Source organism: Quercus suber, unplaced genomic scaffold (genome assembly GCF_002906115.3).
Source record: "Quercus suber isolate HL8 unplaced genomic scaffold, Cork oak 2.0 scaffold_332, whole genome shotgun sequence".
Taxonomy (NCBI): Eukaryota; Viridiplantae; Streptophyta; class Magnoliopsida; order Fagales; family Fagaceae; genus Quercus; species Quercus suber.
The window spans coordinates 225510-242929 of record NW_027069785.1 but is presented as its reverse complement, the minus strand read 5'-3'; the positions used below and the strand labels follow the sequence as shown (position 1 = coordinate 242929).

Sequence of the window (17420 nt, the reverse complement as noted above, 5' to 3'; positions counted from 1 at the left end):
GTTTGATTTAGGATTTAGGATCACACCTAATTAAGTGAAGCCCTCGAGTTTGATCACTCACATGGTTGATGTGGTGCTGTCTAAATATGTCCAAACAGTAAATTTTATCCAAGGGTGAGAATTAATTGGTACAAAAAGAAAAACGCACAAAACTTAACTTTTATAGTTAAATTACAAATTACGTACCCTAGTGTAAACCTTAACTCTTTTGAACTTGTCCTTTACAGTAGTGAGAAATTTGAACTTCTTAATTTTGCAAAAAGAAATACTTATAGTAATTTATTGAATAATTAAGTAAACGAAGTTGTAGAGAAATTAAGCTCCGTCGTAATTGCGAAGTACTTCAGCATATCGAGCTGACTTGCTTGAGAATCAGTGAAAATACTGAAGGTTTCATCCAAAGAAAAAAGGAAGAAGAAAGGAAGGTTTAACCAACTCACAATTGGCTAGAGTAACTTTGAAACATAATTCGCATAACACAAAGTTTTATTTATTATTTAGGACACAGTTACGAGTAGCAAACAAAAAGAAAGTAGCAATTCTAAGCGGATAGATCGAACAGCATAGAGCATGGCAAAGTATGCCATAATTCCTCATTCCCTAGTGAGCTTGTACTAATTACCAATACAAACACGCATGTGTAGCCCGCATATTTGATATGTGAATTGCATTCTATATCTAATAACATTCGTATAACTTAATATCCATCTTCAGGCGAAAGTATTTGGCTCCCTGAAAAACGTCAGTCTGAATTGTTGCAATCCCTTTTGTCAAGAAAAAGTCTCCAGTGCCACCAACAACTGAGAGGTCTCTTGTGTCAGCTGCCATTAAATCTGCACCCATAATGTTCAGTGTACCTTTATATTGTGTCGAGTTGAAGACCAATGTGAAGGCAAACCATGCATTGTAATCGTTCTTCTTGTCATAGAAATAGAATCCTTGAGCTCTTGCAACTGGAGGAGAAAGAAGGTGGCTGTCCAAAGTAACAGGATCATCAAAGACAACCAGCATGCCAAATTTGAAGTTGCCAAGAGTAGTCTGATTTGCAACTTTAGCGGATGTTGCATTAGCCAAATCCGTGCCATCAAAGAGAATGTCATGGTAGTAAAGCTCAAGACTCTTGCATGGTTGTCTCAACGGTTTTTTGGATGCCAACGAAGATTGGCATATAACAAAGAGGAAGAAGAGAATGAAGCAAGATTTCACTACTAGCTCTCCCATTGTTGCTTTTTGGCTAATGGCTTATGTGTCAGAGATAGGCAGCGTAATGCAGTTTATATAGGCAGCTCTCAAGGGTTGCTGCTTCTTTCTTCTCTTTCTTTTTATTTATTTATATTTCTTAAAAAGGAAAACATGTGAATAAAACTTTTTTCTTAGTATTTGTGTTTGTGAATAGTGTAAAAATAATAATAAACTTATATGAAAGTAATGTAACATTAATCAAAATCACAAATGTCATCAAGTTGAGGAAAATGATGTAGTCTTATAAGAATAATTTTCCCCCTTTTATATTTTAAGTTAGAGATAAATTTTAGTGCAATGAAAAGTGTCTTTCACCAAAAATAACAGAGCATGAGTTTGAGTCTAAAAATTAATCTCTCCAAACAAAATTGAGGATAAAGTTACTTGCTATCATCATTTGCTAGGCTGTAGAGTTTGGACATATCCCACAGAGATTAAAGAGGAATATAGCTATTCCTCAAATCATAATGCAGAGCCGGTCCAACTACTCTTACAAGATAACCAGAGCACTCTCAATAGTGCATGCCTATTTTTGCTGATTGGGAATACTCCAAAATAAATAAATAAAAAGGCACGTACAATTTTCTGTTGTAATATCCGAGTTCTATCAACTTTTCAATCAATTTGACTTCTTCAAATCATAATGCAGAGCAGGTCCGGGGATTCTAGCATTTTACTTTTATTATTATTATTATTTTTTTTTTTAATTTAGCAATATGTTCTTGTTTTGATACTCGATTATCTTAAAATCGAGTTTCAATAAAATACTCGATTTGTACAAAATCGAGTTATGCCTGATCAAACTAAAAAAAAAAAAATTGCATGGAACTCGAGTTTCATTAAAAACGCCACTATTGGACAACAAAAACGTAGCTATAGGTTATGCCCGATCAAACTTTAAAAAAAAAAAAAAATAAATAAAATAATTGCATGGAACTCGAATTCCATTAATAACGCCACTATAGGACAATCAAAATGTAGCTATAGGTTATGCCCGGGTTCCATGCGATTTTTTATTTAGTTTGATCAGCTATAGCGGCATTCAGGATCACCTATAGCGGCGTTCAAGAACACTTATAGTGGGGTTTTGGAACTCGAGTTCCATGCAATTTTTTTTATTTTTTTTTAAATTTTTTTAAGTTTGATCAGGCATAGCTCGATTTTTTACAAATCGAGTACTTCATTGAAACTCGATTTTAAGGTAATCAAATATCGAAATAGGGGCATAAACTTAGATAATTTGGAAACATGGGCATATTGCCAAAATTTTTAAAAAGTAGGGGTAAAATGCTAGAATCCTTGAGCAGGTCCTACTACTCTTACAAGATAACCACAGCACTCTCAATAATGCATACCTATTTTTGCTGACTGGGAATACTCCAAATAAATAAATAAAAATGCACGTACAATTTTCTGTTGTAATATCCGAGTTCTATCAACTTTTTCAATCAATTTGACTCCAAAAAGTCCGTTCTCAAGAATTTATAACAAAGTAATTAAAGGTACATGCGTTAGTGACATCCGTTACCATCAACTTTGAACAAGAATGTGTAATATATTGATATTGTTTTTCAATCATTTTCCACTAACTTATAACTCTCTTTTTTTTCGATAATCATTACTAACTAATTAGACTTTTGAGATTATTAGTACGTAATTTAGCTTAGCATCAAAGTTTAACTTGTTTGTTTTTCAATTCTACACGCCATGTAATCTCTTAATTTTGTTACTAATTCAGACTTGGATTTGTAAGGGAGTATAAATTTAAAAATGTCATGTTATAGTTGCGATTGTGTATAATTATGCGTAGTCAACATAGATACGTATATGTATTAATTAGATATACACTATTGTCAATTTTTTTAAGACATTTTTCTCACTTACTGTGTATGTGTGTTAAAAATACTTAATATTCTCAACCCAAAAAAAAAAAAAAAAAGATCAATTGTTCTGACGTGATATTATTATAAATTTATAAGTAGTCCTAGTGCTCATTAAATTTGAATTTAATCTCTACTTTATACCTTCTATTTAAATTTGAAAGTTTATTGAATTGGACTTTGGATAACCCTTCAAAACCCCCCACTAAAAAATGAACATGACTTATTTTTTATGTTTTATTCTTAAAAGACATTTAGTATTTTTCATTATAAAAACACGTACTTGAAAGATTAATTGTAATCTACAGCCTTTTTACGTTTTATTATTTAGATTTTTCTTATATAAAAGTTATTTAAATTATACTTGCAAATTATTTAATTTTAAAAAAAAATCAAGATAGCTCATTTTTATAAATTTTCTTTTTCTAATTTTTGTATTTTATTTAATTATTTAATTATTATAATATCATGACAATTTGACTTTGGTTTGAACTCCAGTTCAACCTTAAAAACATTGAACCCCTCTCTTTTCTAGTTCTCTAAATGGTTTGATTTTTGATATATTGGTAGCTACGTTTTATTTTTATTTATTATAAAAGATATAAATTTTATTGATTCAACAACTGCATGAATTTTTCACACACACACCAAAAAAAAAAAAAAACTGTATAAGTTGGTCAACACCTACAACCACAACATTAAGAAGGAAAACACGCTAGAGACACATATACAATAGCTACTTTTTTCTAGTGTTTAATAAGCAATAAAAAAATTGCTAACAATTATAGTAGATGACATTTACAAATAAAAAATAAAAAATAAGCGCAAAGGTAGATGATATTTATAAATAAAAAATAAAAAAATAGCGCAAAAATACACTTTATTATAATTTTGATGAATTTTCATTTTTGTCCACTAATTTTTTTTTTTTTTTTTAAATTGTCATTTTTAGCCATGAACTTTGATAACATGGTTACTTTAGTCTTTAGATCCATTACCAGTAAAAGCTTTTTGTCAAGGACTTCATTTCACATTGTGTGGGTTCTTTTTTTCTTTGTAAATAGAACGCACGCCCACGTAAAGTAGCAAGGATCTTGGGCTTAATGCTTTATACTTTAAGGGACTAGGCTTGGTTCGTGGCAACTAAATTGGGTTGATTTCGAACCAAGTGCTGCACAAAGTGCGGATCCTGCAACTCATACATACTAACATACAATATATATATATATATGTGTGTGTGTGTGTGTGTGTGTGTGTATGCGCGCGCGAGCGCGCGCATTTAATAGCAAAGAACAGTAAAACAATGAGGAAGAAAGGCAAAATAAACGTTAGGGATCCTTAAGACAAATTGAAATATTTCATTGCTTTCTTAATTTTGTAATACATCCTACTCACTATGACATTTTACAAGGTCCAAATAAGTTCAAAAATCACAGACTTAGATGGCTCTTCAGATCTCTAAGACTTGCAAAATTTGAATCCCTTTGAATCCAAGTGTATTCTCTAGTGACTATTTGAGAATCCCGGATGGTGTTTTCCCTCTTTTTTCTCCTTTTTGAATTCTAACAGAGTTTTCTCAAGGATTTTTCACTCTAATTCTACTGATGCTGAATGTCTTTCACTATTGGCTGCTTCTCCTTTTATAGTGCCATTCTAGGGTTTCAGGGGTACCATTGATTCTCTCCATTTACTCTCATAGGTACCAAAACCAATGTTATGTCAGCAACATTGATGGCTGGTCCCTTTCTCATTCTTCACTATTTCCCTCTTTTGGGATTCATTCTTCAAAAGCCCCTAGCTGACTTTCACATTCTAGGGGGTCTTAGAGGGCTGACCTTTGATCTTTCATTTTCCAAGGTTTCTAGATTCCACTCTTTCAGACCCACCTTTTGGCTGTTTTCCCCCTTTATCATTTTTTTCGCAAATGGGCTAATTCCTTTCTACCAAGCTGAAAGATCCCCAGCCACCTTCTTTCATGGTCCATCCTCCTGGGTTCCCTAAGATACCAAATCCTTACTCATGAGTTGATGGTTCCCAAGTCTTCTGATCCATTTTCTGCATCATTGGGTGGTTGATAGAACATATCTGTCCACATTCTTTGTGTTTTTAGGCATGCCCCCTTGAATTGTCTCAGTCCCAACCTAGCCTTGCTGTACATCCCGAGGATCCCAGACTTCTGGGAATCCCCAGGTATCCTGATCCAGTTTTCTCCCCGGGCTACCCAGCGATTTTCTTACCTTTGAGGGCTGGGCTAGACTTCTTCTTTCTTTTGTTTCGTGAGATTCAAAGCTTGCATATTCATGGGCTTGGGTCCCTTCCCATGGACCCTTAATGGCTTTGGGCCTTTCCTTTTTTATTGAAAGCTCGAATGTTTTCTAGATTTCAATCTTTTGTGTTGTTTTTGGGTTTTGATACAACATTGTGATATTTTGGACCTTAACATTTAGCCCCCCGAGTTCGTGGGTTGCTTGCAGCCTAAGCGTGAGTAAATGGGACTTTTGATTTTTTGTAGGAACTTCTTATCTGCTACCTCAGTCGGCTTAGGGATCCTCTTCCTTTGCTCCTTTGGAGAACCTACTTCTCCATGTTATCCTCTGGCATCCTAATTTTTTCACATATTACACTTCTTCTGTAACTCCCCCTCTTTCCACAAAACGTGGCAGTTAAGTGTCTGAGTAAACTTCTCCCTCTACTTTTTACGTTTCCCATACTCCCATTAATAATTGTCCATGACTTTTTCTTGTAAAATTGATTATTGACAACTGGCACGTCTTTCAATACATTGTCTTCTCCAACTTTTCTCTATGCCATTATTGCAGTCATCTTCATGCCATCTTTTCACTTCCAGAGATTTTTCCTTTCAAACTTACCTTCTTCCTTGCTGTTTTTTCCTTTGTACCTTCTTCTTTGTCCTTTACTCCCTTAACTTCTCTTTTCTGTTGCACTGTCATTCCATGACTTTTTCTTCTTCACAAAAAAGGAGGGAGCATGCTCCCACTCGTTCTGAAGGTGAAGGTTCCTCCGGGTTAGCATAGGTTAAGGTGCAGGAGGCTGTGGATTACCTAGCCTTCCTTTTACGGGACCCTTGGTACACCCCCAGTCTGTTCTTCCCTCAGGTGTCCCACGGCTAGGCTCCTCCTTCTCCTTACACCTAGGTTTTTTTGGTCAGTTTAGGTTTGCTAGTTCTACCTAGATTCTAAATCCAAGGGAGATTTTGGATCTACAAATCAGAGGAGGATCCCACGAGGCAGTTCCCATCTTCTTCGACTTTGTCCCAGGGAAGAATACCAGTTGGTCCAGTTGGGTGGACAGGGAGTTTTCTAATGGTGAGTTTATCAATTGTTTGGAGTGCACTGGGATCCTGAAATTAGAAGCAACTTCTAGGAATCTTGAAGGTTTTAGGAATGCCAAAGGCCTTAGACATCTAGTGCGCCGTTAGTGTCCTTCTCTCCACACATTCTTCTTTTCTATGGGTGAGCTCACCATCACTTTAGAGGATGCAGTTAATAATTTTCTCCTGGTGATGAGAATCCCTTTGACATCAGCCTTTCCAGTGAGGATCTTGAGATTGAAGACAAGCTTTTCAGTCACTTTGGCGGGTGTACTACTTCTTCTAGGGGGAAACCGGCCAGAGTGGGCAAATGGGTAATGTCTCTTTCTCAGGAAAAGGACAAGGTGGTTAGGCAAGCGGGGTTCTTGACACTATGGCTCAGTAAGTTTTTATTCAGCGAGTTCCCTGGGTATAGGATTAAGTCTATTTTCTTTCCTCTTACAATCAGATTGGCCCGATGTGTCTAGTATCCGTTAGCCCCTATGTTTTAGGCCTTGTTTATTCTAAGTTGGACTTGCTTCATGGAGATGAGGTTGAAGGCAACTCTTGCTACACTATTACTTCATCCCTCCATTGTGCTATTCTTTAGGTGTTCATGTGGGACCATTCTTCTATCACTTTGGTGAAGTGTAGGAACTTGAAGTATGTGAAAGATAAGTTCTAGGGATCCTCGGACGTGATTAAGGGTCTGTGTAGCAGTTCTACTAATAGTCATCCTCTCATCTTTTGTTAGTCTAACTTAAAATGTGGCAGCCTTAATCTGGTGGAGTTCTTCCCAAGAGTTTAGCCCCGGGTTTGCATGTGATTCTGTGTTGGCCTCTTTCCTCAACTCCTTAGGAGATACCTTTGACCTTCGCTTGTGATATGAAGGCAACTTGGCAGACTTGGCCTGTACTAGCCCTTTATGGCTTTTAATGCCTTCATCAGGTGGTCAAAGGTACACTCACTACTCAGCACACTGGGAACTTAGGCAATTTGGATTTGACCAAGACATCCCACTGGTGTTTAAAGAGGTAGTGTCGTTTCTCCCATCCCTAGATCCATTTCTAAAGCTTCGGGCCTTTTCTTATTGGTCGCAAAGGAGGCCCCAGTTCGTGGTGCCAAACTCTCAACAGGGGGTCTTTGCTTCCAATAGTTTTGCTGGTTATTGGAGAAGGGTTCAGAAGTCCTTCTTGGAATTTATTGGTTCTGGTAAGATTGGGGGAGTTCTTAATCCTAGTCTCTTTTCTACTAACACTTTCAACAGGCGTTTGGCCCTTCCCACTGTTGGCATTGTGTCTGTTGCAATAAGTAGTAAAATAGGATTTATGGAGTGGCATGCCCCTAGGGGTGGTTGGGTGTGCTATGCCAATGACTTTCCTGATGCTTGGTTAGGGTGTGACCTTATTGTGGGCTCTTCCTCTGGTGTTCTAATCAAGAGAGGAGTGGTAGAGGTAATTGGTGCTGCAACCCCTATGGGCAAAGGCAATGAAAAGAAAATCAAGCAGGAGACTATGAAGAAGGCTGAGGTTAAGGGCAATGTTGAGGCTATTGAGACTGGCCATGAGACTAAGAAAAAAAAAAACTGCCAAGTCTCGCAAGCAGCTTGTTGTTTTTTAGTAGCTTAAGGGAGTGGACTTTTCCACAAATGGAAAGGAGGTCGGCCATCCTTTCATCCCAAAGATCAGAGTGAAGACTAAGGTAGAGTCTTCTGTCCTTTAGGTTCCTATGGGTTCCTTTAAAGGAACCTCTACAGTAGCTGTTACTTCCTCAGCCCATTGTTCTCCAAGGTCCCTTGACATCTATTCGTGTAAAATAATCTGCAAGTGCATAGAATCATAACAAGTAGTAAAGTGTTTTTAGAAAACGAATGTCGAACTCACAAGGATTAACTATGTTATTTAATACCGAAATTCACTAAATTAATTACTATTTGGAAAATCGAAAATAAATGGAATGTTCTATTCTCTGAATTAAATTAAACTATTTAATAAAATTATATCTACATATAAAAAGAATTAACAAGGCGTAAAAAAAACCTAACAATGTAAAAATACGATAAGAATGGATCTAGAGTAGTTGATTTCACCTAACAAATCCCACACAATTTGTTCTTCCTAATTATTAAATTCTAATAATCTCCCGTTGATGATTAAAAATTCCTTAAGTATTCAATATCTTCTCTCGAATAATATCAAAAATATCTTCAACTAACAATTCCATATCTCTATGTGAATTTAATTAATTGGAGACTCATTACGTACTTTGAATTTTTTTGAAAAATCATACTAGTCGTGGTAAAGCATCTCTACTTTCGCTCAACTAATGGTGTTTAATTCTAGAACTAAAATAACAAATCACCTCTCGGTCTCATTGTAATTCAATTGATCAAACTATAATTTGTAAAAAATAGTAAGCATTAAGAATAAGAATTAAACACTCAATCATGGAAATATTAAAAATAAAATAACTCAAAAAATAAATTATGTGTTCATTACTAGACTACATCACTACTCTAGAAAATAAAATTTAGTTCATAATAAAATTGAACAGAAAACAAATAAAACTTATGTCTTTCATCTGCATTGGTTGATCAACATGAAGCTCTCGCCATTGTCCTCAGATCCTCCTCTTCATAAAGACTCCCAAAAGCAAATTCTTCTATGCAGCAGCCCCCTTTTCCTCTCAGGTTTCTCTTCTTTTTTTTTTTTTTTTTTCTTTTTTTCCCTAAAGAGCCTTTAAATAGGTCAAGGAATCCTATTCCCGTTTGGAGAAAATCCCAGATTTTTAGGCTTCACTTAACCAACGATTTTGGCCCATTTAACGTCGGAATTCGGACTTTTGGTAAACTACAAAGTTGTAGCCTTTTAAGTTAAATTTCCAGCCCAACTTGAATCATCTCGATTGGATATCTGAGTCGAAAGTTATACCAAAAATACTAACTGATGTGCAAGCTGGAATCCTAATCTGAATTGGACTTGGATTTAATTGGCTTAGCCCCACTTTGCATGTAAAGCCCTTGTAGATTAATCTGAATCTTCTCATTCCTTCAAAGAACAAATGAATAGATAAATATAAATAAAAATTAAGTCAAATCAAAAGAAATAAAGGAAAACTAACAATTTCAATAAATAAGAGGATAATAAAAATCATGTAAAAATTACACTTATCAAATTCCCCCCCAAACTTAAACTTTGCTAGTCCTCGGAAAAAAAAAAAAAAAAAAACAAGCTTTGCTTCATAAATTAAATTTTTTTTTTTAAATAGGTCAAGGAATCCTATTCCCGTTTGGAGAAAATCCCAGATTTTTAGGTTTCATTTAACCGACGATTTTGGCTCATTTAACTTCGGAATTCGGACTTTTGGTAAACTACAAAGTTGTAGCCCTTTAAGTTAAATTTCCAGCCCAACTTGAATCATCTCTATTGGATATTTGAGCCGAAATCTATGCCAAAAATACTAACTGATGTGCAAGCTGGAATCCTAATCTGAATTGGACTTGGATTTAATTGGCTTAGCCCCACTTTGCATGTAAAGCTCTTGTAAATTAATTTGAATCATCTCATTCCTTAAAAGAATTAATGAATAGATAAATATAAATAAAATCAAATCAAATCAAAAGAAATAAAGGAAAACTAACAATTTTAATAAATAAGAGGATAATAAAAAGCAGTAAAAATTACACTTATTAAATTCTCCCAAACTTAAACTTTGCTAGTTCTCGAGCAAAGAAAGAAAAAAAAAAAAAAAACAACTAAAACAAGCTTTGCTTCATAAATTTTAAAATTTTTTTCTTTTTTTTTTCTTGCCTCAAAGATCTGCATAAAGCTTATAATTCAAAGGAATCATTCCAAATTGAAAGCTCGAAAATGTGTTGAAAACACAAGAGCAATTTAGACCCCCACTTAAAATTACGACTCGATAGATTTTACACTAACTTAATACTAAGTGCGGAATAGTGTAAATGCGAGCGGATGAACAAATAAGCTACTCTAATTCATAAACTAAACAACACAGCAGTATAATGGAATATAAAAGAGTAGGGAAGAAGGATGCAAACACAGAAAACACCAAGATGTGTTTTCGAAGAGGAAACCGAAGAACTCGGCGAAAAACCTCTCCGCCGCCCTTCTAGCGGAAATCGATCCACTAGAAAATCAGTTGGGATACATGGGTTAGCAAGAGACCCTCCAAGACTAATCTACCTGATATACCTAAGCCCTCCAAGCTCCTACTCCAACAAGGCTTCTCGGAACCGTGTCTTGTCTAGCTCTCCGGATCCCGCAACAAGCTCCATGTTGCATCTGCCATCCTTGGCTTTTTCTAATGCTTCCTAGCAGCACCAAAATGTCATACAACACTCTCAAAGGGTGTGGTAAGTGTTTGGGCTATCACCCTCTCAATGGTATGGAAAATAGAGAGGGAAGGGTTGAGGAGATACTACAAGCAAGTGTATAGAGAAAGGTGGGGATGACAATCTCTAATTCTCAATGTGTTTGGCTAGGGTTTTTCTCTCTGAAGCATTCCTCAACATTTGTGGGTAATGATGGTATATATAGGATAGACACAGAAAGTGTGAGTCATTCAGTACAGGTTGGCAGAACGGATAGCCTCGCGGGTGTCTTGCAGGAAGGCCTTACCCGCGAGATACTCGCAAGACACAGCTGTCTCCACCTGGCCTGACTCTTTGCATTCCAGCATGTGCAGGGCACATGTTTCACTTCGCGAAAAGCTAGGTCGTGACATACCCGCGAGAATTCTTCAACCTCCAAATGCTTGAGTCTTTACACTCTTTCTCCATCACACAACCCTTACAACAAATCCCACAACAGATACAGGATATAAACAATTGATAATAATTACAATCAAATTTGGCACGGAATAAAAGCCAACAAAATACATAGTTGTAAACAACAACTTTACACAAATTAATCAAGTCCAAAAGTTAATTCAAAACTCAACTCCATCACATTATCATTCTTACTTCATCATTAGCTTTCTGGATAGTTTTATGCAAACAAGTAAATAAGTACAGATTTCTAAAAACTCCATAAGCTTGCTTTTTAAATCACTCTCCACTAATATAAAACAAAATATTACCCAGGATCAATAGGTCTTTATTAGGCTTGTGATGTATGGATATAGTGAGGGCTATAAAGAAAAGATAAGGTTCAAGCAAATAGAGCATTCTCACTTCTAAAATATAACTTTTTCTTAGTCCTTTGAATATCTCAAAATACCTCTCTTCATCAAATTTTTTTTTCTTACTTCAAGTCGTCACTTATCTTTTGATGTGAATGCAGGCATTTGTGATGGATGCACCCAGTTACTCAACAAGTCACAAACTTGAAGTGCTTTTGCATACTCATATTTCAAGTTACGGTTTGACATAAGAGTAAACATTGGTAATGAATACCCCTAGTTACCAAGCAACTCAAAACATTGGAGTAAATGGAACTCTGTACAATTTTCTTCTTCTTCTTCTTCTTCTTCTTTTTCTTTTTCTTTTTTTTTTCAAACACTCATATATCTTCTCTTTTCTTCAACCCAGTGTAAGAATAGATCAGTCGGATAACTAGGGATAAAGATAATAAAGAGGTAAGCTTCAAAGGCTCAATCGATTCAAAGAATGCCTAAATCACTTCCCAAGTAATATTCTGTATAAGATTTCTCCATGAGAGTAATTTAACAAGTTCTAGAATAAGTAGAGATCATCAAAATTTACAAAATTCACATAAAATTTCTCTAGGTATGCACAATGATTAATGATCATATCAAATTAAACAAGATCAAGTAAAGAATTAACAACTGGACTTAAGCAATGAGAATGATTCCTAAAAATTATAAGAAAATTCAACCATAATCTTATCATAGGCAAAATTTTTTTTTTTAATAAATAAAATAAATTTCCTTCCCCCAAACTTAAATTTCACATTGTCCTCAATGGGAAAAAGGAAGAAAAACTAATTAAAAGAATGAGAAAGGAGAAGAGATGCTCCCCTGATTTTTAATTGAATATTTTTCCTTGAGGTGCAGCCATGTACCCATTGAAGATTTCTTTGGTCTCTTTATTCCTACAAAATGAAAGGAAAAAAAAAAGATAAAGAAAAAAAAAATGAAAAATGAAAACATAAACATAAAAATAAAAAACTTGGGTTGCCTCCCAAAAGCGCTTTATTTAACGTCTGTAGCTAGATGTTATCCTCCATTAAAATCCTGTGTGTGCAAATTGAAGGACTAATTCCTTTGATGTCAGAGATGGTCCCACCCAAAGCCATTTTGTGTTCCCGTAAGATTCTCAGCAACTTTTCCTCCTCTACATCACTCAAAGAACTGTTAATAATAACTGGCAAAGTAGAGTCTTGGCCTAAGAAAGCGTACCTTAAATTTGATGGAAGCGGTTTGAGCTCAAGTTTAGGAGGTTCCTCTGATGGAGATGTTGGATGACATGATTTTAGATCTTCCACTTTTGGTTGCATTGAAGGGGGAAAGAGTGGTGTAGCCTCCAAATATCTTTCACACTCTTTAACCTCTTCATTATTGAATTTAACAGGTGTAGAGCGAGTAAGACATACCTCAAGTGGTAACTTTTGAAAATCAATTGCACAAGTCTCATCAGCCATGATCATGTCTCAGTCACTTATTTGAAAACAAGAATGTGTCTCGGAAGGAAATTCCATAGACTTAAATACATCAAAAGTGACCTCATCCTCTCCGACCCTCAAAACAAGCTTTCCTTGCTGGACATCAATTAGGGTTCTCCCCGTCGCAAGGAAAGGTCGACCCAATATCAAAGGAATCTCCTCGTCCTCATCCATATCAAGGACAGTGAAGTCAGCCGGGAAGATGAACTTGTCAACTTTTACTAATACGTTCTCAATGGCTCCTCTTGGATATTTAATGGATCTATCCACCAATTGTAAAGAGATAGTGGTCGGCTTTACTTCTCAAGACCCAATTTCCTGAAAATAGAGAAAGGCATTAAATTAATACTTGCCCCTAAATCACATAAAGCTCTATCAAAATAAGATTTTCCTATAGTGCAAGGGATAGTGAAACTCCCCGGATCTTTTAGCTTAGGCGGTAGCTTCTTTTGTAAGATTGCACTACTCTCCTCTATTAGCATTACTGTTTCATGCTCCTCCAATTTCCGCTTCTTTGATATAATATCCTTCAAAAATTTAGCATATTTAGACATTTGTTCCAAAGCTTCAATGAGAGGAATATTAATATGCAATTGCTTAAATATATTTAGAAATTTAGAAAACTGATCATCCACATTGTTTTTTCTTAATCTTTGCGGAAAAGGAATTGGTGGATCATAAATTGAAGGAGAATAAGTCTCAAAAGTAACTTCCCTGGATTTTTTGGATTTTGAAGCTCTTTCATTCTCCTTAGTCTTCTCGGCTTGCTCCACTTCTTTCATCTCTGACTCGACTTCCTTCATCTTTGACTCCTCATTATCCATAGCTTCATCTTGTTTGGCATTTGTTACTTTTGGCTCCTCATATGTTCGTCCACTTCTCAATGATATTGCCTTTACATGTTCTTTGGGATTGATGATAGTGTTGCTTGGCAAAGTTCTTGTAGTCCTCTCTGTGAGCATGCTTGCGAGCTGACCGATTTGCACCTCAAGATTGCGGATTGAAGCTGAGTTGTTTTGGATCGCCACATCTGTCTTATGCATGTACTACATGAACATGTCCTTAAGTGTCGGCTTCTTCTCTTGCTGTGGAACTTGCTGTGGTGGTTTAGCCTACCCTTGGTTATTACTCCATGAGAAGTTGGGGTGATTCCTCCATCTAGGATTGTATGTGTTCGAGTATGGATTATTTTGACGTTGAAAATTTGACACGTAATTTGTCTGTCCATAACTCGATTGGGCAAAAGGATTTCCCACTTGGCAGTCAACACTTGAATGATTTCCTGCACAATGATCACAAACAACATTAGTTTGAATAGCATTAACATTCATTTTATCTAGTTGTTGAGACAAAGTTGCCATTTATGTCACCAATGAGGTAATAGAATCAAGTTCTAAAACTCCAGTTGTCTTTCTTGGCATTGCTCTTTCTGTAGGCCATTGATAGTTGTTGGATGCCAATTCTTCTAGAAGTTCATAGGCTGCCTCATGAGTTTTACTCATTAAAGCTCCACCAGCTGTTGCACTAACCATAGGCCTGTTTGTAGCTCCTAGACCATTGTAGAATGTTTGCACTTGAAGCCATGCTGGAAGGTCATGATGAGGACACCTTCACAATAAATCTTTGTACCTCTCCCATGCTTCATATAATGATTCACCCTCAAATTGGATGAACGTGGTGATATCATTCCTTAGCTTTGCTGTCTTTGCAGGAGGGAAATATTTTGCTAAGAATTTTTGTGCCAACTCCTCCCATGTAGTAATGATGCCATGTGGCAAAGAATTCAACCAAACTTTTGCTTTATCCCTAAGTGAGAAGGAAAAAAGCCTTAGTCGAATCACATCATCTGTCACTCCGTTATGTTTAAAAGTATCACAAATTTCCAAGAAATTTGCAATATGGACATTAGGATCCTCTTGTGACAACCCCCCGAACTGGACAGTCTGCTATATCATTTGAATGATGGCCGGCTTGATCTTAAAATTATTGGCTTGTATGGCTGGCCTCCTTATGCTCGATGTAGCTCCATTTACCGAGGGCATAGCATAATCCCTTAACGCCTTTTGCTCTTGATCGACCATCTTAGATAGAGATGTGTTGGCCTTTTTCTTCTTTTCTTTCTTGAGCTGACGTAAAGTTCTTTCAATTTCAGGATCAAAGAGTGTATGCTCTAATGGTTTAGATTAGGGCATGCACTTCTAATTCCTGAAAAGAAGGAAAACAAACTCAGATGCACCTAATTAATTTTTTTTTTAATTAAATAAAACAAAATCCAAAGTAGTAAATATCTAGCTAGTATCAATTTCAATAACAAATAGTTAATCCCTGTCAACGGCACCAAAAACTTGTTCGCGTAAAATAATCTGCAAGTGCACAGAATCGTAACAAGTAGTAAAGTGTTTTTAGAAAACGAATGTCGAACCCACAAGGATTAACTATGTTATTGAATAACGAAATTCACTAAATTAATTACTATTTAGAAAATCGAAAATAAATGGAATGTTCTATTCTCTAAATTAAATTAAACTATTTAATAAAAATAAATCTACGAATAAAAAGAATTAACAAGGCGTAAAAAAACCTAACAGTGTAAAAATATGATAAGAATGGATCTAGAGCAGTTGATTTCACCTAACAAATCCCACACAATTTATTCTTCCTAATTATTAAATTCTAATAATCTCCCGTTGATGATTAAAAATTCCTTAAGTATTCAATATCTTCTCTTGAATAATATCAAAAATATCTTCAACTAACAATTCCATATCTCTATGTGAATTTAATTAATTGAAGACTCATTACGTACTTTGAATTTTTTTGAAAAATCACACTAGTCACGGTAAAGCATCTCTACTTTCACTCAACTAATGGTGTTTAATTCTAAAACTAAAATAACAAATCATCTCTCGGTCTCATTGTAATTCAATTGATTAAACTATAATTTGTAAAAAATAGTAAGCATTAAGAATAAGAATTAAACACTCAATCATGGAAATATTAAAAATAAAATAACTCAAAAAATAAATTATGTGTTCATTACTAGACTACATCACTGCTTTAGAAAATAAAATTTAGTTCATAATAAAATTGAAAAGAAAACAAATAAAACTTATGTCTTTCATCTGCATTGGTTGATCAACATGAAGCTCTCGCCTTTGTCCTCAAATCCTCCTCTTTATAAAGACTCCCAAAAGCAAATTCTTCTATGCAGCAGCCCCCTTTTCCTCTTAGGTTTCTCTTCTTCTTTTTTCTTTTTTTCCCTAAAGAGCCTTTAAATAGGTCAAGGAATCCTATTCCCGTTTGGAGAAAATCCCAAATTTTTAGGCTTCACTTAACCAACGATTTTGGCCCATTTAACGTCGGAATTCGGACTTTTGGTAAACTACAAAGTTGTAGCCCTTTAAGTTACTTTCCAGCCCAACTTGAATCATTTCGATTGGATATCTAAGCTGAAAGTTATGTCAAAAATACTAACTGATGTGCAAGCTGGAATCCTAATCTGAATTGGACTTAGATTTAATTGGCTTAGCCCCACTTTGCATGTAAAGCCTTTGTAGATTAATCTGAATCTTCTCATTCCTTCAAAGAACAAATGAATAGATAAATATAAATAAAAATCAAATCAAATCAAAAGAAATAAAGGAAAACTAACAATTTTAATAAATAAGAGGATAATAAAAATCATGTGAAAATTACACTTATCAACATTATATCTCTATTTCCCTAGGACTCTCTAGGCGTCCCCGTAGTAAGAAAAAGACTGTTGAAGAATCTGTAGAGAGAGAGAAAGGTCAGGTTTCATTCCTTCTTCTCTCTTTTATGACATTTCCTTACTCTGGTTTGTTGTTCTATTGTGTCTCCTTTTTCCTTACTGATGAACGGTCTTTCCTCTTTTTGTAGTCTAAGTGCAAGTCAAACCCTAAGGGGGCAAAGAGTCAATCCTCTAGTAATGATGTGGTATGACCCTTATTTACTTATTCTCTTTCACTTTCTGTTTTCTTTCTTTCTTCGGCACTGTGTATGTTTTTTTTTTTTTTTTGATGTTCTGTCACTTGTTTCTTCCTGCCTCTCTTTTCTTTTGCAGATCGAGGTGTCTCCTTCTGTGAGTGGTGGTGCTTTGGTGAAAGAAGTGATGGCAGCTCAGCCCTCGCTGCCTTAGGTGTGGAGAAGGAGCCCTGTAGTGGTGGCGTGGCTAGGGAGGCTAGGCAAGTGGTCAAGGATGCCCAACCCTTTTTATCTCTTGCCTCGTTGGCTATCTAGGATCCTGAAGTCTCTTAGCCTCTAGTTTCCCAGGATCTTGAACTTGTACAGACTCCCAGCCCAATTAAAATTGTAACAATTGAG

At 35.6% G+C, this 17420-nt stretch overlaps 1 protein-coding gene and 1 non-coding gene across 2 annotated transcripts; one reads left to right on the top strand and one right to left on the bottom strand.

Moving 5' to 3' along the window:
• Positions 1–468: 468 nt before the first annotated feature.
• LOC111994110 (dirigent protein 5) lies at positions 469–1267 on the bottom strand. Its single transcript, XM_024025968.2, has one exon. It carries the CDS (start codon positions 1219–1221, stop codon positions 679–681), a length of 543 nt encoding a protein of 180 aa, XP_023881736.1. The 5' UTR covers positions 1222–1267; the 3' UTR covers positions 469–678.
• A 13399-nt stretch (positions 1268–14666) lies between these two features.
• LOC111994112 (small nucleolar RNA R71) lies at positions 14667–14773 on the top strand. Its single transcript, XR_002881041.1, has one exon. It is a non-coding gene; the product is annotated as a small nucleolar RNA R71 (small nucleolar RNA).
• Positions 14774–17420: the final 2647 nt, after the last annotated feature.